Source organism: Rhinatrema bivittatum, chromosome 8 (assembly GCF_901001135.1).
Source record: "Rhinatrema bivittatum chromosome 8, aRhiBiv1.1, whole genome shotgun sequence".
NCBI classification, from domain to species: Eukaryota; Metazoa; Chordata; class Amphibia; order Gymnophiona; family Rhinatrematidae; genus Rhinatrema; species Rhinatrema bivittatum.
In genome coordinates, this window is record NC_042622.1 from 194,899,313 (window position 1) to 194,920,709 (window position 21,397).

Genomic DNA, 21,397 nt, shown 5'->3' on the forward strand with positions numbered 1-21,397 from the left:
TTGTGGTTTCCAGTTCAGTTTTGTCTGCATTAGTGTGTGAGAGAGAGAGAGGAAGCATGAGACACACACACAGGGCTGGATATAGCAGGAATTAGGCCCGTGCCAGCTAAGAAACGTAGGCCCTATGTAAGGTTCTGATGTGATACTTAATAAGAGAAATCGTTTTCTAAATTTCCCAAATAATTTGTATTTATTTAAGAAAGCTTTACGAGCTTTTTTGTTAGCAAATTCTTTAATTACAACTGAAATTTTTATTTATACATGTTAAAAATAGATATATTTAGCTTTTTTAAAAATCTTGCCCAACAAAAGTAGGCCCCTTGAACATTGTAGGCCCCAGCCAAAGGGCCCTGCTGGCACTCCCTCTCTCCTGGAGTGCACACACACACACACACACTTTACTCACGCTTTATGCATGCTTCCTCTACCTCTCTCTCTCACACGCACACACACGCTCCCTCCGTTTCTCACTAAGCATGTATGTGTGCGTGTGAGAGAGAGAGAGGGCACATATTGTGTGTGTGCATGTGTGCCCCCAGTTTATAACAATCTTAGGATGAGATATGGAGAACGGGAGATTTTTAAAATCCTGATTTTAATTATTGGGTGTTATTTGATGTGTTTGCTGTTTTGAAATATTTTATTGATGTTTAGGCAATTTTAAAATTATATATTCGGGGGGGTGCCAAAGGAAGTATCTGCCAAATACTTTAGGTTACGCCTCTGACAGGTGCTTATTGGATAAACATCTGAAAAACACCACTTCCCCTAATACTCTCCAACCCTTCCCTCCTGCTTGCTTCTCTGTTTCTGTTTGTTTTCCACACTGATAACTCCTTGGCTGCACAAATGTATGTATTTAATTCAACTGGAAAAGGTACCCACCAACGGTACCTGCCTTACGAAAACACTGATAAACACTGATTTTTTTTTTTTAATACTCTTAATTAGCTGGAAAATAAACACAACATTTTCTATTTATAAGCATCCAGCAATGGAAGCCCTGGTTATATTATGACCTTTTTTTCTGACAAAGAGCCTAGAAGAACCAGTCTGGGGGCAGGGGTAATTTCTGTCCTGTGTCCTGACTTCTAAGTTGGCCCTGAAGGGGAAAGACAAAGGGGGACAACTCCCGAGACAGAAGGCGAATATAAATTATTATTATTATTATTATTTTATTAAATCCCATAGGGGACTGATGACAGTCATTTTGGTTGAGGACGCTAGAAAGGCTGGGGTGCGATGGGATGTGGGTCCTTCACATGTCATCCCCTAAAAATAATCTGTCCCTAAGCTTCCCCCCCGGCATCCAACAGCTCAGCAGGGAGGTTAGGAGAGGTAATGGGCACAGCTGACAGCGCAGACTCTTGTCCCCGGGCTCCAGAGCCTTTCTCCCTAGCCCCAGGGGAGGGGAGGGGAGCGATAAGGACCGTGTACTCCGGTTACACTGAGTACTAGATCCACTCCCCCTTTTTTTTTTTTTTTTGCTTTCCTTCTGACCCTCCCCCAGCCTGCAGCATCTCTCCCCTCCCCTCCGCCCTGTGCACATGCCCACGCTGAGGAAAGCAGACCTCGCGTCCCTTCTGAAATTACATCTCCCTGAACCGGAGAGGACGGAGGGGAACTCGGCGGTCTCTTTTAGCCGGAGCTTGCACTGAGTGGCTGCAGGGGACGGGCAGAATGCGGGAGGCTGGGCAGTGAGCTGAGCAGAGAAGGGGAGGGACCCGGGCACCACCGGCTCTTTTGCTTGACTCCGTCGGGGAGGCTCGGACTGGCGCACCGGCGCCCTCCCTTCCTGGTGCCAGTTTCCAACCCCCCCCCCCCCCCCCCCCACCTTTTGCTCGCAGAGAAGGGGGCGCGAGAGAGAGAGAGAGAGAGAGAGCGCGCGCGATGGAGGCAAGCAGCGAGATCGCCGACCTGAGCAGCCGGGATGCGCGGACGGTGTGCGAGGCGCTGGGGCGCTACGAGGACACCCTGCGCGGGGCCGTGCGGGAGATCCACGCCGACATCCAGGTGTTTAAGAAGGGCGTGGAGCGGCGCGTGGAGGACGTGCTCCGCCTGGCGGGGCCCCTGGCCGGCTCCGTCGCGGAGCTGCAGCAGGAGAACCGGCGGCTCCGCGGCCAGCTGGAGCGCCTCTGCCGCCAGGTGGAGCTGCTGAGCGGCTCGCTGCCCGAGGGCGCCCCTGCCGCCAGGTTCTCCAGTCAGGCGCTCCTGCCCATGGGCAGCGCGGGGCAGGTGAGTACAACCCACGCCTTCTGCTTCGCGATTATCATTATTACGCCTCAAGGCGAACTACAACGCACGTCGTGATAACCAATGCAATTAAAGGCAAGCATGTAACATCTAGGGATTTCGTGCTGATTTTGAGCTGATGTTATTGTGTTTATGTATTTATGTATTTATTTAGAGTTTTTCTATACCGGCATTCGCGATGGGAATCGCATCATGCCGGTTTACAATGTAACAAGGTGTGACAAAGGAAAATATAATAAGAACATAAACAGGTGCTGAACGAAAACAAAATGTAATTTTTTTTTTGTTAAAAAATTAAACAAAAAGTTAAATTTTTGTTTTATTTGTAATGTTTGCGGTTTTACTATTATGAATGCTCATTGTGCCCCGCGCTGAACACTTCTGGGAATTGCGGAATACAGAACCCAATAAATAAATAAAATATGGACACAAGGCCTACAATTTCACATGCAAACAAGTATTAAAATCCATTCGAAAAGTTCCTGTAAACGGTGTTATTACTTCTCTATCTCCCACCCTAGAAATCCAAATGCCAAAGTAGGGTTGCCACTTCACCCAGGACAACCTGGGGAGGCTGATTCAGTTCTGGTTTTGCCCCATTATAGTTCTGATATTTGCCTAAGAAAAGTTGGACTACATCTCCCTGCCTACAACGGGGGAAAACCAGGACTGGATCAGCCTCTTTGGGTTGACCTGGGTGAGGTGGCAACTCTAGGTATTTCTCAGGATGTGCAAGGATCAGCAGTGTAGCTGTAGTGTCTGGCACCCCTGAGCTTCTGAAATCGGATTTGTTTTGTAATCTGGAAGGGACAGGTTGGCTTGACTCCGGCAGTAATTATTAGGTATAATGAACCCGTATTTTTGAGGTGTCACGTTTTCGAATTTTCATCTTCATTCCGCTCATATACTGTTGAAATAAAATGAACAGTAGGTTTAGGGAAATCAGAGCTATGACTCCCTGCATGCAATGGGGCAAAACCAGGGCTGGCACAGCCCATTAATGTTGATCTGGCTGAGCTAGCAAACCTAGATAACTCAGAAGCAAGACTACATGCCCCAGAATACTTTGAAATAGCAGCTAAAAGAAAAAGTAAGCTCAGAATCAATCATCCTAGTGACCATAGTACATACATAACACTGATCACACAGGTGCTACAGCTGCTTTTTCTCTGTGTGTGTGTGTGTGTGTATATATATATATATATATATATATATATATTAGGGATGTGAATCGTGTCCTCGATCGTCTTAACGATCGATTTCGGCTGGGAGGGGGAGGGAATCGTATTGTTGCCGTTTGGGGGGGTAAAATATCGTGAAAAATCGTGAAAAATCTAAAAATCTAAAAATCGCAAAACCGGCACATTAAAACCCCTAAAACCCACCCCCGACCCTTTAAATTAAATCCCCCACCCTCCCGAACCCCCCCCCAAATGACTTAAATAACCTGCGGGTCCAGCAGCGGTCCGGAACGGCAGCGGTCCGGAACGGGCTCCTGCTCCTGAATCTTGTTGTCTTCAGCCGGCGCCATTTTCCAAAATGGCGCCGAAAAATGGCGGCGGCCATAGACGAACACGATTGGACGGCAGGAGGTCCTTCCGGACCCCCGCTGGACTTTTGGCAAGTCTCGTGGGGGTCAGGAGGCCCCCCACAAGCTGGCCAAAAGTTCCTGGAGGTCCAGCGGGGGTCAGGGAGCGATTTCCCGCCGCGAATCGTTTTCGTACGGAAAATGGCGCCGGCAGGAGATCGACTGCAGGAGGTCGTTCAGCGAGGGTTCCGGCGCCTCGCTGAACAACCTCCTGCAGTCGATCTCCTGCCGGCGCCATTTTCCGTACGAAAACGATTCGCGGCGGGAAATCGCTCCCTGACCCCCGCTGGACCTCCAGGAACTTTTGGCCAGCTTGTGGGGGGCCTCCTGACCCCCACGAGACTTGCCAAAAGTCCAGCGGGGGTCCGGAAGGACCTCATGCCGTCCAATCGTGTTCGTCTATGGCCGCCGCCATTTTTCGGCGCCATTTTGGAAAATGGCGCCGGCTGAAGACAACAAGATTCAGGAGCAGGAGCCCGTTCCGGACCGCTGCCGTTCCGGACCGCCGCTGGACCCGCAGGTTATTTAAGTCATTTGGGGGGGGTTCGGGAGGGTGGGGGATTTAATTTAAAGGGTCGGGGGTGGGTTTTAGGGGGTTTTAGTGTGCCGGCTCACGATTCTAACGATTTATAACGATAAATCGTTAGAATCTCTATTGTATTGTGTTCCATAACGGTTTAAGACGATATTAAAATTATCGGACGATAATTTTAATCGTCCTAAAACGATTCACATCCCTAATATATATATATATATATATATATATATATTTATATATATTTATGCCACCTTTTGCATGTCCCTTCCTTGGTTTCCAGCCCCTTGCTGGAAGGGTTTCCCTGCTTGCAGTAACAGAGCTGCTTGATGCACAGGACTGTTTGGAGTGAAATGTCAAACACCATAGTTGCATGGTTTCCTCCCCACCCCTGAAATCTCAGTGCAGTTTGTCACTCCTGCCTAGTGCTGTTATGTGTGAAGTGAAAGATCCTTTGGGTTGATGTTGTGGGTAAAACAAAGTTAGACGAAAACCCCTTCCTGACAAACTTGCATGGTTTCCCATCATCAGCTGATGTGCTGTGTAGCTGCCAGAGAGGAAAAAAAAAAAAAACCAGGCAAAAAAAAAAAAAAAGCCAGAACTAGTTTCTCATCAAGATAAGTCAGGAATGTAGCTGAACCACAGATTTAAAGGTGCGATCGGTGTATATACCTGCATCTCCTAGCATGCTAGGTATTCAGGAAATCATGTTAACGTGGTTGCTGAGTTAGTGCACTTGAATGCACAGAAACAAAGGTTAACCGACAGAAAAATAAAATATAAGGAGATAACTTTTCATTGGATTAACTTTTACTGGACCATGTTAACAAAAGTAAGCTTTAAACAAGTCTCCGCTCGCTTTTGAGCGCCCTAGTGCCCCCAGGTGAAATGCAGTTTCATGCAGGGCTGGCGCTAGGCTTCTTGCTGCCCAGGGCGGAGTTAAACATGTGCGCCCCTTACCCCCCTCTGCCAAGGCTGTTAGATAATGAAAGCAAATCCGTTTTTACTGCCCTGGTTTTAGGTCAGGGGTGATGAGAGCCTCCAAGAAGCTTTAGGGGTTTGAGATGTTGTGAGAAATCTGGCAGCCCTTGTTTCTTTGAAGAGTAAAAATTCAAACAAGAAAGGAAAAATATTGTGATAGCTGGATTCAGGGGGGAACACCCCTAGATAAGAATTTAACAAAAAAAAAAAAATCCTTTTAAAATATACATTTTCCTATACCATCTGGAAACGAAGCTTTAAGTATCACAAAAGACCTGCCAGGCAGTTTGCATCTTGCATTCTCCCATGGAGTCTTTGCCCTCCTCAGCCCTTTTCTTTCTCTGTCCCCGAGGAACTGCGTTCTTCCTTTCTGTATCCTTTTCACTCCCTTTCGTTTTAAACCAGCGGAAGTAATTTTTGCTTTTGAAAATCAGAGAGATTCTGTACATAAATCCAGCAAAAGATGGAACTCCCTGCGGGTTTTGGAGCACTTCTGATTAACCCATCTCAGGGTATCAGTTCCCCCTGGAAGACATCAGGGGACAGTGATCCCTGGCATGCTGAACAGCTGCCTTTCCCAGCCAGATCGGACCGACTGACCCACTTTTTTTTTTTGGGGGGGGGGGGGGGGGGAGGCAGGAGGTGGTTAGGCTGTTCCTGGTTTTAGAACTTACCTCCAATTGCTAAGCACTCCAACACTAGGAACAGAGCCTTCTCCATTGCGGGACCGAAAGCATGGAACGCCTTACCAGACTACTTAAGCTCACTCAGTGATATAAAATCCTTCAAAAAGGAACTCAAAACCTGGATATTCAGACAAACATTCACAGATGGTGTTGGCTAAGCCTACATCTAACACACCAAAGACTCTATGACTTTATCCTGTTTGTCACAAAATTTACACAACAATACTCGTTTTCACTCTGTTTAGACATTGTTTATACACTGTATAACCTGTTCAGCTTCCACTATTTTTTCAATGTTTTTTGTTACGTTTAGTTAATACGATTCCCGTTTTTATCGTTCTCTATCTGTAGTAAGTTGTTCAACTGTAAACCGGAGTGAAGGCAGATTGCTATACTTCGGTATATAAAAGAATCTAAATAAATAAAATAAATTGCACCGTGGTGCTTGTGGCTCTGCTTCTTCTATGTGAGGCACTACTGCTACCAGAACCCATCAGAAGGGGCGTTTTAAGGAAAAAAAAAATCAAACAAGCCAGGATTGGCCTCCAGCCTGCTTCCAGGACCTGCGGCATTTGTCTGCTCTGCTTATCCTTCGCAGTTCACCTGCCACGGAAAGGTGGTCGTGCTCGTACTGATCAGTAAGCATGTTGATGCCCGCAAACATCCTGATGCCTTAGGCGGTTAGTTTGTCTTGTCAGCTGGCCCTGGTGAAGCCATGCCAATGATGAGCTGATCAGGGGGCTGGCACTAACTCTGTCCTACTTTGGGAGATGCCTCTTGTTTAGAAAAAAGAAGAACCGAATAAGGGTCACCCAGGAGCCCCCTCCAGCATTTCACTGCGCCGTGTCATGCACATGAGTGTTTTTTTTTTTAATGAACTTTTTCAGGAAACATCGTTCTGAGCCACCTGCTCCAGTGTCAGTGTGTCACGTATGATGGCCATTTACATGCAACAGTGCCGGGGTGGTGTAATGGCATTTTTCGAGACCACAGCACCACATCCTCACTAACTCCTAAGGCTGAAATGGAGCCAATCTGAGACATGCCGGTGTAAGAGGAAGCAGCAGACCGCTGAAGCTAATAACATGCCAAAAAAAAAAAAGAAAGCGTACATTGGCGTGCACCCTGAAATTCTATAGGCAAACTGAGACAGCTCGGGATATATTTCAGATAGTGACCCCTTCCTAAACACCACAGTTCGTTGGAATGAGCTATCATGGACCAATATAACCTACGTGTGTGCAATCTGAACAAAAAGGGAAAGCGTTCTGTGAAATTGAGAAGTGTGCAAAAAGAAAAACGAATGCAGGAGGAAATCTCCCCGGGGACAGAGGCAAATATCTCCCAAGCCGTTCTGAATATCTCCCTTGTACCATGGAAACGGAATGCCTTGACCTGTGTAAGGCGAGCTCAGTCGGGCCGACCTGCCCTTTTGTGCCTGCTCACGGTGCTCTTGCAGGCCACACTGGGTTTCTAGATCCCTCCGGGTACATACGCAGCTGAGGAATCCTGCAGAATTGAGCCCCAGTGAATTCATTCTTGTACGGTGACATTCCCTGCTAAGGGGCAAGCCTGCATCAGAGGCACTGCAGGAAGTTACCAGTGTGTACTGGAAACATGCGGGTCCTCTGGGAGCTCAGGGCACCAGGATGCCAACTGTTATTTCACACCTGTTTGTCAAATCTTTTTATTAAATCAAAGTCTTTAACAACACATACATAGCAGGGTGCTTGGTTTCTGATACCCCTGACTACAGTATTATAACTAACATAACATTATGAAACAGGTAAATCCATTCCCTTCCCTCTTCCCCCCTCCCTCCCCAATAGAACATGTTTGGAGATCAGACATGGAATCCCATGTAGATTACATTTACGGGTCATTAATTAATTCACTTCTAGCCCAGATAGGGGTGCCATACACTTATAAAGGTACATTTAGCTTGAAAGATATTACAGTGGACAGATTTTCCAGTTGCATTACAGCATGAATTTTATTCCTCCATAACCAAAAACTGGGAGGCTCTGATTTACACCAATGCAACAAGATAGCCCATTTTGCTTCCAGACAAGCTTTATGGATCAAGAGGCATCTATCCCTTCCCTGGACTTGGAAGGAAGAAGGTACATTGAAGAGCACCCCTCCCAATTTGAAAACCACCATTTGGCCGATCAGAGAAGATAAGTACCGACTAATCTTCTCCCAGAATACTTGAATAGCTTTACAGGCCCAAACGTAGTGCTCTAATGTACCCTTGCACGTCTGGCATTTACCACAGGACTCAGAACCCAGAAGCCCTACTCTAAAAAGCCATCAAGGCAGGAGTTATGCCTGATGGAGAATTTTATATTTCATTTCCCTTAGGTTGGCATCCTCTGTTAGTTCAGGTATTCGTTTAGTGTTTAACGATTTTTATTGTTTTCAAACAGACAACAATCAATCCTGAGGTGGATGTTTCTGAGCCATCCTCAGGGATACATAAACACTTTTAGACAACAGATCCAAACCTCCCTGCCTCCCTACCCTCCCCCTTATCATTGTAGAAGACAGCATTAGCAATAAACAGTAACTGTGTTCAGTCCGCATTCATCACACTATAGTATGAGAACCTAACGTTCATCTCGCTTAAACGTTGAGAAGAAGACTTCGAGTGCGATGTGGAAGCGATTGAATGTACGGTAACCACATCAGGTATTCGTTTAAATGATCCCAAGACAGAGAAATCGGCCAAGGTGGTCAAATCAGTCATCCAGCCTGCACTCAGCCGGGGGACAAGATGTTCCCAATTTGAGCTTGGCCAGGGCCTTCCACAGGCAAGACACACCCACCTTCCCCCTTTGTTAAACCTGTAGAAATTCCTCAAGGCCATCTATGAAAGTCTCATTAAGATGAGTTTTTTGTAATGAGGAAATATGTCTCACTTGAAGATAACGCGAAAAAGGTTTTAGGAGAAAGATTGTATTGTGTTTGTAAAGTCTGGAAAGGAACAACGGTCCTCTGAGAGTCAAGGAGCTGTGATATGGACACTGGCGAAAAATCGGATTTTGAAGACCTGGGGGAAAGTCTGCATTGCCTAAAAGCAGCAGGTAAATAGAGGTCCATGGTTCTTGTTGCAGCCTGGCACACACATAGGCGCATGCTTTATGCAAGGCTCGAATCAAAATGTTACTGTTACTGAGAGTGGCAAATCCATCCAGCCTAACAGCTTATCTTTAAGAGCTTTTAGCAATGGGAGAATATTAAGATCATAAATCTTTTCCAAGGACATGGACAGTTTAATACCAAAGTAACGAAAAGAGTCTTCCGCCCAACGAAAGGGAAACCATTGTCCCCACTGTGTTTGAAAATGTGTGGGATGCACCAGAGCCTCGGACTTCGTCACATTAAGCTTAAAGTCAGAAAATGATCTGAATTTATGAAACTCCTCCATCAATACCTCCACAAAAACATCTGGGTCGCTCAAATGAACCAGCAGGTCATTGGCAAAAGCCGCAATCTTGAAGTCATGGGAGCCCAGCTGCATGCCCGAGATATTAGCATTTTCTTGAAAAGCACACAAAAGAGGCTCCAAAGTTAATATGAAAAGCATGGGGGAAGGGGACAGCCCTTCCAAGTCCTGCATTGCAATAGAGAGTCCTTAGTCAGAGCACCGTTTATCAAAAGTTGCACACTTGGTGCTGAGTAAAGTAAACTGATAACAGTTACCAAGGCTCCCTTGAAGCCAAACTGTCAGAGGACGAAAAAAAGGTAATCACAGGCTACAAGATCGAACATAAGAACATAAGAAATTGCCATGCTGGGTCAAACCAAGGGTCCATCAAGCCCCAGCATCCTGTTTCCAACAGAAGCCAAACCAGGCCACAAGAACCTGGCAATTACCCAAACACCAAGAAGATCCCATGCTACTGATGCTAGTAATAGCAGTGGTTATTTTCTAAGTCAACTTGATTAGTAGCCGTTAATGGACTTCTCCTCCAAGAACTTATCCAAACCTTTTTTGAACCCAGCCACACTAACTGCACTAACCATATCCTACGGCAACAAATTCCAGAGCTTAATTGTGCGTTGAGTGAAAAAGAATTTTCTCCGATTAGTCTTAATGCGCTACTTGCTAACTTCATGGAATGTCCCCTTGTCCTTCTATTATCAGAAAGTGTAAATAACCGATTCACATCTACTCGTTCAAGAACTCTCATGATTTTAAAGACCTCTATCATATCCCCCCTCAGCCGTCTCTTCTCCAAGCTGAACAGCCCTAATCTCTTCAGCCTTTCCTCATATGGGAGCTGTTCCATCCCCTTTATCATTTTGGTTGCCCTTTTCGGCATTAAAACTAATTAACATGGAGGGTATCCCGTGGGCTGCATCACACACAAGGGAAGTTAAAGCCCTTCGTACTTTGAACACCGGGTGTCGCCCTCGCACGAAGCCTACTTGTTGCTCTCCGATAAGCAATGGGAGTACTAAGGCCAGATGATCAGCAAAGATTTTTGCAAGTAGCTTGACATCAAAATTTAGTAATGATATTGGCCGATAAAAGCTCAGATCTAAGGGATCTTTGTCTTTCTTGGGGATCCATGTGATTAATGCCTATTAACATGTGCTGGGAACTCAAGCCATTCAAGGAGATTGGTGTAATACACCAATAATAAAGGGGCTATTTTATCTTGTAATATTTTATAAAACTCACCCCCATATCCATCAGGTCCAAGGGTCTTAAAAGTTGGGGCTCCCTGTATTCCATACTGGATTTCTATAAGACATAGCGGTGCATTCAGTTTAATAAGTTGTGACTCTGTAAGTTGCGGAATACTCAAGTTTTTATAAAAGGCAGACCTGGCTGTCAAATCTCTATTTTGCCGTGAATAAAGATGGTAGTATTCTAAGAAAATCTCACCCAGCTTGTCCAGGGAATTAACTATCTTGCAGTTGCCATCCCAGAATGCAGTGATGTAGCGGGCTTCAAATTTTACGCTTAGCCATATGGGCAAGGGGCTTTCCCATTTTATTACCATGTTGATATAATTGAAATTTATAGTAGAACATGGTCTTAACTGAACGCTGGTGTAGTAGCATGTTTAGGGTTGCTAAGGATGTGAAAAAATCGGTCTTGGCGGTCGCAGAACATCCACCAGTCATACAGCGACAGTCTCATTGCATTTGGCGCTCCAATTGCACTATTTTAGGGTCCATCGTATGCCATCTGTAAGCTAGATACACCATTATTTCACCCCGAAGGACCGCTTTGCCAGTTTCCCAAAACAGGAACGGGGTGTCCCTATGTTCCTTATTATTTTGTGCAAAATCTTCCCAGCTTTATGCAAGAAGTCTTGAAACTTCTGATCTTTTGCCAAATACACCAGGAAGCACCAGAGCTGTTGTCTTTGCCCTCTGACTGCCCAATAGAGGTCCACCCAGATCAAAGTATGGTCTGAAATAGCGGGTCTATCTCTGCCTTGCTGACTTGGGAAAACAACTGGGGGGAAAGTAAAATATAACCTATATGAGATTGCGTGGCATGGGCCTGTGAGAGATGGGTGTAGTCCCTGTCTGTAGAATGGAGGATACGCCATACATCTAAAAGATCTAAGTATTTACACAATAATGGGATTCCTTTATGAGATATAATTCTTTCATTAGTGGGTCATAAACTAGATTGAAATCCCCTCCCATGATTAAGGAAGTCAAAGAGTCTCCCCCTACATGCTGACATAACAGTCTGAGAAAGTCTGCATCATATTGGTTGGGAGCATAAACATTATAAATTTTGATGGGTGACCCCTCAACAACCAAGAAACGAACCTTCGGATCATGAGATATCTTAGTTTGCTTGACAATCAGAATAACCACTCCAGGCTTATGCGTGCCAGAGGACGCCCAAAAAACATCCCCCACCCTCCATTTATGAAATTTGTCATGCTCAGCCTCAGTAAGGTGGGTCTCTTGGAGCAGAACAATATCAGCCCCTTATCTTTTCAGCATACTCAACACTTTCTGTCTCTTTATAGGTGATCCTAGGCCACATACGTTCCAAGAACCAATATGCAATCCTTGCTTACTAGCCATTATCTAAAGGCCAAGGTAGTAAAAGCCAAATCCTGACCATTGATTTATAGGTGCCCCCCCCCCCCCCCCCCCCCCCCAAGCCTAGGGTGGCCCTGAATTCGCCTGTTGTAAGACTCATCCCCTATCTCTTGGCTGTACAAATATTTCCCTTGTCTGCAATCTCCATGAAGTGGTAAAGTATAACAAGGTCAACCCCCCCCCCCCCCCCTTAGGACCTGCCCAGATTCGGCAGACCCCATCAGTCAGTCCCTACTCAAAACCCTATCATGTCCCTGAAACCCCTGCTCTGGAGTTTAGGTCACTTGGTGTAATGCTTTAGGCCCCCCTCCCCTTCTTCAATAAAGCCATATAACCAACAATCAATGAACATACAACTAATTAATCTATAGTCCTCTTGCTGTAATGAGTCCAGATGTGAAAAAACAAAACCTTGGCTCCATCTATACCAAGAAAGGAACCCAATGATGTATAAACAGATCCTCATATGCTGAACGTTGACCGATCTCTGGCAGATTCCTTGGAAAAGTCAGACTGGTGAAGTAGCATAAGGTTGTTGGTCCAGCAGTGGTTGGTTTCCCGTTGACCTTTAGAAAACACAGTCCTTAGCTAATAAAGAAGGACAAAGGCAAAATGATGTTAATAATAAAAATGAGCTGCCAGAACATGTGAGCAAACATGTGAGATCGTAAACCCCAAGTCCTGGGTCAACATCAGTGAAAGATGTTCACGGTCTTGATATCAGCCAAAATCAAACGTCATCTGAGTGAAGGGGCCCACAAGTCAAGTGCCACGCTTACACCTCGGTAAGCCTTAATGAAAATGCTGCACTTCCTCAGGAGTGTTATAAACGTGGGTGCTACCAGAGTGTGAAACACGCAATTTGGCAGGGTACAGTAGCGAGAATCTTATCTTTTTATGGAAGAGCTCGGTACATACCGGTGAGAAGGACCGCCATAAGCTTGCTAGCTTAACTGAATAATCCTGGAAGATGAGTATTTTCCGGTCTCCGACTTGAGGTTGCCTGCCCTTGTGCACTGCATGCAGTATGACCGCCTTCTGATGGAAGTCTAGAAAATGTGCAATGACCACCTGGGACCAAGAAGAGTTCTCTGAGCGCTGGCCTATCCAGTGAATGCGCTCGATCTGAATCAACCAGACCGCCGCGGAGAGCTGTAGAGCCGTCAGGAACCATTTTATAAGGTATTCATGTAGCTCACCATCTGGGATTGTTTCGGGAAGTCCGACAAAATGTAAATTATTGCACCTAGAGCGGTTCTCAAGGTCATCAAGTTTATTTTCAACCTCCTCAAGCCTGTGCGCCACGTTGGTTTTTGCCATGTTGGTGCTGCGCATTCCATTCTTTATCGCCAAAATTCATTGCTCAACTTCAGTAAGCCTCTGCGTTGTTGAAGCAAAGGAGCTGATGAGTTCTTCCAACTTCGCAAATGCCCCTTCAAATTTCCCATCAAGTTTGTGATCAAGGGCTTTTTCCACTGCCTCTGTCACCGCGGCAATCAGTACCTCCTTAGGGGCCAGTTCTGGGATGGCCTCAGCTTTCCTGTTCACCATTTTGTGCTCCACGGCTTTAGCTTTGTCACGGTCTCTTTTCACAAGCCGACTCGACATAACCAGTGGAAACACTCTCATGGGTCAGAAAGCACACTTAATCCTGTGTGCTCAGATGCTTGGCAATATCGGATGTGCTGCAGATCAGTGGGTCGAGGGTGGATGTCGGGTAAGCCCGAAGGGAGCTAAGACAAAACGTGTCCTGCTTCCTTCAGAGCATCACGTGACCTCGCACACCTGTTTAATATACATTCGTTTCATAAGCTTATTAATCAGTGAGTTCAGTTAAATACGAAGGGGCCGATGCAGTAAATCTGTGAGGAAAATGGGCTCTCAGTGTTGAGCGCCCACTTTCCTAACACCGCCCAGCCACCTCTTCTGGGCACTGCCATTGAATATTTAAATGAGGGGTTGCACTGCCAAGGAGGCAGTAGGGACAAATGTGTGCCCCTAGCACCTCCTTGGCAGTGGGTGCCCAGGAGATGGCTACCAGTGGGTTAAGAAAATGTTTGCTCAGTTTTACGAGCATCCGTTTTTCTAATCTATGCACAGCCACAGGTTAGGAAAATGGACGCTCATTAATTGAATGTCCCTTTTCCTAACCTGACTGCCGGCACATGTTTGTTTGTTTTTTTAATCTTTTGGTCTGGGCAGGCATTAATTTCTGAGTGTAAAAATGTGAGGATCGGGTACACATTTTTTTTTTCGATTTGGGGAGAATAACTAATAGCCTCATCCACATGCATTTGCATGTGATGAGCGCTATTAGTTTTGTAGGGGGTTGGACGTGCGTTTTGGTTGCACTAATCCCCTTATAGATTAAGGGGTTGTGGTCGCATGTCCAAAACCCGCCTCCAACCACAGGTTAACAGTGCCCTCGGCTGAGCACACTGTATTGCTTCGGCCCCAGTGTCTGTTTTCTATATGAGAGACACTCTTGTGGAAATTATAAAGCTCTGAGAATTCGGCCAATGAGATTTCACAATAGGGGCAACATTCCAAGGCAGGTTTTTCATGCCTTTTTGTTTCTTTTTGTTTCTGCTGCTTTAGACTTCCAGTTCAATCAGAACCAAGGTTGAGACCTGGCACCATAAACCTTTATTCATAGCTACCTGGCCAACTGCAGTCCTTGAGAGCTGCAAGCAGGCCAGTTTTTCAGCATATCCACAATGCATAGTGATGAGATAGATTTGCATGAACTCCCTTCATTGTATGCAAATTTTATCTCATGCATATTCATTGAGGCTATCCTGAAAACCAGGCCTGTTTTTTGTCTCTCCGGGACCAGAGTTAGCCACCCCTTGCCCTATTTTATTTCCCTCTCCCAAATTCTGAGTCCAGCCGTTGCAGTGACAGTTCCGGCTACTTGATGTTGCAGTTGAGCAATGACTGGAGTGCTCATGGGCCCCTCCCTCCAGGGGCCCATGAGCACTGTGTCCGAGGCATCCCCAGCCCTGAGCTAGAAATCAAACACAGGTCCTCTGCATGACCACAGGGCAGGCCCTATGCTGTTATATTTTTGTGTCGCTTCTTGCACTGAAATCCTTGGATTGGTCTTTCCTTATGATGTTTTCATAAGAACATGTCATATCTTTACAGTTTCTCTCTATATATACACACACACTAATATTGAACTAATATTGAACTCACCCTGTTTGTGTGGATGCTCTGCCAAGACACTTCTTGTTGCCCTACACCAATGGTTCTCAACCTTCCGTGACTACTATGCCCCTTTCAAGAGTTTGTGATATCTTGGTCTACGCCGAGGGTCACAACAATTCAAAGTTCACAGGAAAAGCTGTGTATTGACATAAAACTGCTGAATAAGCATACATCTTAAATGCTGACACTGCAGAATTCAGACTGAGCCGGGCAGGAAGTGACGTCAGAGCTTTGGAGCCAGCGTTGCTGAGGTAGCTGAGGAGCATGTTTCTCGTGGTACTTTATTTTCTCTTCCTCACAAATTGGTGCCAGTTTGAAGTCTGGGGGGGAAAAAAATGGAAGAAGCTGCTACCAGGGGAAGGGAGAGGGAAGTGTCAGGCAGCTCAAGTTTACTTTGCTCTTTTTAGGGAGATGGAGGGATGAATGTTACAAGTGGAAACTTCTCTATCCACCATACATCTCCTCACATTAAAAAAAAAAAATGCCCAAAATAGTTGATGGTGTATTCTAAGTAGGAGTTCAGGTCATTGCTGACAAGGGAATGCCGAGAGCAAGGGCGGATTGCAGACAAATATCAGCCCGGGGGATGTTTTCCAAAACTGGCCCACGGGGTACCTGACTCATGTGTACTTTAAAAGTTCCCAAAACCACACTGAGCTAATCATTGAAATGTGCATCGTGTGACCTAAGCCTGGCAGAATTTAGAAAAAAATCTCCAACATAAATTTCACATTTTTCCTAACAAACTAAGTAGAGCCCACCCTAGACCGGAGGTGAGCAAACGGAGCTGCAGTCCCCTCCTCCTATCCAGGCAATTGGTTGCCCCCCCCCCCCACCCTCACACACACACACACACACACATACACACTTCTGGATACATCTCTCATATATTCTGGATTCCTGGTCTAGTCTTTGCCGGCCAATCTGCTCTTGAATCTGTTGCTGAGTCGTGAGATAACCACACTGCCAGCCAGTATGTTTGGGTGGAATAGGCTGTTTCAACTATTCAGCCATTTTATATATAAAAATATATATATATATTTTTTGCTTTTAACAAATGCTATACAGTTGCAAAAGTGAGAAGAGTTAATAATTATTAGTCATCAAATGGTAAAGTCTGAATAGAGTTACATGTCAGCCGTGTGACTGTGGCCCCTGCTGATTGGCTTGATCAGCATATGATACAGTCACATGACCCTATACGTTGCCTTTTCAGGATGCTTTCTTTGGAGAATTATACCATTGTTTGGTGACTACAGGAAGAGACTCCTCAGGAAATTAAAAAGTCATGGGATAGGAGGCAATGGATGTCCTACTGTGGATTGGAAATTGATGGAAGGACAGGAAACAAAAGAGTTGAGCTAGATGGTCAGTCTTCCCATTGGAGAGAGGTGAAGATTGAAGTTCCCTAGGGATCTATACTGAGACCAGTATTGTTCAACTTATTTATTAATGATCTGGAAAAGGGAGGGATGAGTAAGGTGATCAAAAAAAAATTAAACAAAGTTGTTAAAACAGGAGCAAATTATGAGGAATTTCAGGAGGCCCCTTCCTTGCGATAAAATTAAATGTGGCTAAGTGCAAAGTGATGCATATCAGGAAAAACAATCCCAGCTATACATGCACACTGCTGAGCTCCATATTAGGAGTCACCACCCAGGAAATGGATCTTGGAGTCCTTTCGGACTGAACAACACATTGAAATCCTCAGCTCCCTGTGAAAAAGCAAATAGAATGTTGGGAATTATTTGGAAAGGGACAGAGAACAAAATTGAAAATATAATAATAATGCCTCTGTATTCCATGCCACCTGCAATCCGGGTCACTTCATCTCAAAACAGATATAGCAAAGCTAGAAAAAGTAGAGAGCAGGGCAACCAAACTGATAAAGGGGATGGAGCTTGCAGCTGCAGACTGGTAGTCAGCCCCAGGCCTTGCCTCCAGCTTCCAGGCAAGGTGAAGAGCCAGCCTCAGCTCAGTGGGCAGGTTGCTACTGGTGCATCTTTGAGAGCATCTTTGGGCATGACTGGTGCTGTTATTCTTTTTGGTATCCTGTTGGGATGCAGTGGAATTCTTTTTTTTTTGTTATTTGGGGTGGAGTAGTGGGATTCTTTTTCCTGCTCTTTTTGTGAGAGAGGGGGATCTGGATAAGAATAGTCCAAGTGGTATTATTGTATTTTATTGTATTTTTATTGAATTGTAATATTTTATTGAATTGGATTTTTATAAAATTGTATGCTATATTTATGTTGTAAACTGTTCCGAGTGTTGCTAGAGAAAAGTGAGATAGATATATGTAGGACCCGATATTCAAAGATATCTGGTTATTTAAGTTATCCAGATATAACTTATCTGGATAACTTAGAAGGGATATTCCTTGGCACAGCTATGTCACCAAATATCCTTATACAAATTGCTACTTAGCCAGATAAGTTAAACCCGGCTAAGTAAGACCTCCTCTATGACAGATCTAATTTATCTGGTTAATGTAAGTGGAGTAAACTGAATGTAGGCACTTATCCAAGTACTTAAGATAACCAGATAAGTTGCCACACCTGATCTGCCCATTGCCTGCCCCCAAAGTATCAGTCTATCTACTTATCCAGATAAATGCGTATCCAACTAAGTGGTGGCCACTGAACATAGCCGGATATTTAATAGCTTTGCCACTTAGCTGGATAAGTCCCTATTTATCTGGCTAAATAGCGCTAAATATCTGCTTCTAATGTGTAATATACTGATATGATAGAGGTTTATAAAATCATGGGTAGGGTGGAGCAAGTAAACAAGGAATAATTATTTATTCTTTCAAACAGCACTAAAACTAGGGGACACTCCATGAAACTAACTGGTAACAGATTTAAAACATATTAGTGAAAGTATTTCGTTGTTTAAGAATGTGGTCAAATCCAATAGCAGATCTGAGTCCGAAAAAGGTTTGGTCAAGTTCCTTTTGGACAGATCCATTAACAATTATTAGCCAGGTAGACTTAGGGATAGCAACAGGGAATGGATCTCCCTCCTAGGATACTGCTGGATAGTGGATACTTCCAAATGACCCGGACCGGCCACTGTCGGAGACAGGATGGCTGGGCTCAAAAGGATCGTTGGCCTCACCCAATGCTCTTAAGCAAGGAGCAACTGGTACATTTATGTATTCGCGTGCATTTGGACCAGAATTATTTCAAAACGGTAAGCCATCCTAGGCTGGTATCAGTCGCCCTTCATATCTAACATCTGTCCTCTGAGGTTTTCTTTCTACATTCTTGCTTAATGCTTTCTGTACTGCTCCCCTATTTAAAATAGGTCTGCAAAAAAAGAATGCCAGGCAAAGAAAAGGAGGAAAAACTTTTAGATGAATGGGAATTAACCTAAAATATCTTTTGTAGTTGTATTGAACTGAGGTCTATTCCTTTTATGGATAAGCTGCATTCAGACATCCCTTAAATTAAACAAGTATAGCAATAGATTTAGCCTAGAACAGAGACAGTCATTCTGAACAGCTGTGGCTAGACCTAGCAAATAAACTCATTGGCTTTTAGACTTTTTTTTTGTATTTTCAAATCCTAATTACCGGTTATAAAGACATTGGAGTAGGCTGTAAACTGACTTCCTGGAGTGGACCCACGTTTGTGTTTCTGAGCTCCCGCCAGCAAACCCTACACAGAAGATTAGGGGGACCTTTCTTTCTCCCCCAGCTTCATTGTGCTAGGAAGAGAATTCAGCGATACCTCTTTCTCTTCCCAGGGGACTGAGGCTGTCATCATCACTTAGAAGAATAAAAACGAAGTCTGTTAATTGTGCATTTGTTTATGTATGCATCTAACGGAGTGAATTCTTGTCCTGGAAAGCCTACGCCTCAACGAGATGCCAGAGGCCTCTGTGTCATTCTCGCTTACTTATGTTTGAGAAGGGGGGAGGAAGGGGCACAGGCTGAGACCATGGTGCTGAATAAATTTTGTGCCACTGGGGACTACATCATTTCCTGTCAATAAAAATGATCAGAAAGAGGATAATTTCCAAAGATTCTTCTGAGTAAAGTAGTGCTTGACCCACAAAAATTACCCTTTAGTAAACTGCACGACCACCAACACGTGGTCCTACTAGGGAGAGGATCAAGTTTAAGATCACAATATTAATGTTTAGGGTGGCCCGGGAAGAGGGCGCAAGATACATACAGAGCAAGGAGATATTATCCAAGTCATGACCTACGCTCAGCTCATGGTGTTCTGTTTTCTGAGCCTGTGGTTAAGGAGGTTAGGGGGGGGGCAGCATTTCAAAGTGGGAAGTTTTCAGTGTTGGGTCAATGGAGATGAGATTGGAAACCAACTACGTGTCCTTTAGAAAGAAGGTGAAAGTATGGCTGTACCTGAGTACTCTGTAGGGATTGTAGACTGGTTAGGTTTTGGCCTAAAGTGTTTTACTATGTTTTTATGATTGCTTTCTTTCTTTTATGAATCTTTTATGATGTTTTGTTTTATTTTACTATATTTCTGATCTGGGATATGTAAAAGCCTAGAAATAATAAAAAAAAATAAGATTATGCAAATACTCAAGGTGCATGTGCTTTTGTGCACTTAGGGGAGAGGTGTTCCAGGATGTGGAGTCTGAGAAGCAGGGCTGACCCTAGGCAGTTTCAGGACCCAGGACGAATCAGCCAGAGTAGTCTCACCCGAGACGGACGTGCAGGGGGAGTCGGGGGTTTGCTGTGCACCCCGCCAGCACTCTCCCTCAAACCCCAGGCAGATTTATCTGTCCCCACCAACTCTAACCACATCTTTCCGTGATCCCTCAAGATCACATCAAGCTCTCTCCCCTTTCCCTCCCCTCCAATACCCTGGCAAGCACTCTCCCCCCTTCTCTCTTCTCTACCCCTGCCCATCCAGACCCAAACCAGCCCTTTCCCCCTTGCCATCCCTCCCAAAGATCCCAGCCACCCCTCTCCTCCTCTCCCTTAGACCTCGGCCAGTGCTCTCTCCTTTCTCATCTCCTCCCATCACATGACACCAGCCAGTACTCTCCACCACGCCAGGACCCCAGCCAGCCTCGAACGCCAGGCACCTGTTTAACCCTTAACTCGGTGCTTCCTGCGCCTTCTGCTGCCGCACAGCAGAGCTGATGATGCCGCCGGGACTACCCCATCTTCTCCCCCACCGGTTCACAAACACCACCGATGCCTCACCCATCCCTCAGTGGCTGCGGATGCACTGCTCAGGTCGCCTCGTCTTTGACACCGTCCGCACGTTGATTTTATCACCACGTCCTTTTCCTTTCGGTCTGCACAGGGAGCTTGGGGCAATCACCCCAGTTTGGCCCTTCCTCCCCAGGACAGCCCTGCTGGGCAGGGTCCAGGACTTAAGCACATACTTTTCATTATAAAAAATATATGCCTAAATTCTCTCAGCAAAACTACACGGAACAAATCACAAGCGTAATTATGCACGCCTAAGCATGCTTTGAAGATTGGTGTAACCTATGTGCATATTTACCGGCTAATTTATGATGACCCCCAAAAAGGCATTGGCTTTCCAGAGCTTTCTGGCACAAAATCAGCGGTGCCTTTGTGGTTTCTAGATAAAAGTAGCAAATCTGACATATCCTCACCCCTCATTAGAATTAAGATTAATGGCGATTAAAGAAGGAGGTTGGACCGGGTGGACCTCTGGTCTTCATTCTATTCACTGATGTAAACCAAAGCCATGTAAGGTCTGTTCCTGGGAGGAAATACAAGTCTGGATTCCATTTACTTTTTATATTTGTTCCTCTGTTCCAACATAAATTGTGTTTCAAGACCATACAAGACAAATTAGAGGGACTCACCAATTATCTGCCAGCCAATCTGATATATGTGCATAAAGCAGCATTGACTGTTTTGCTCTACGAGTAGGGATTAACATAATCCAAAAGGGCAGATGTTCATCTAGTAAATTCATTTCTGGAAGAATTATCATTCGTTATCAGAGTCCATTCTTCTTTAGAGACGGCCGGCGTTGTCTAGTTAACCTTTTCTAGCACATAGCTTGCTTCACACAGGCACTACCGACAGAAAGAGAAGCTTTA

General features: G+C 45.1%; 1 protein-coding gene across 1 annotated transcript in view; it reads left to right on the top strand.

Annotated features, from left to right (window-relative positions):
• Positions 1 to 1,542: 1,542 nt before the first annotated feature.
• Positions 1,543 to 21,397, top strand: part of SMTNL2 (smoothelin like 2) — a 124,977-nt gene continuing 105,122 nt past the window's right edge. Inside the window, exon 1 of the mRNA XM_029612361.1 lies at positions 1,543 to 2,235. Within this exon, the coding sequence (XP_029468221.1) occupies positions 1,891 to 2,235 (345 nt within the window). The 5' untranslated portion in view covers positions 1,543 to 1,890. The remainder of the gene's footprint in view (positions 2,236 to 21,397) is intronic.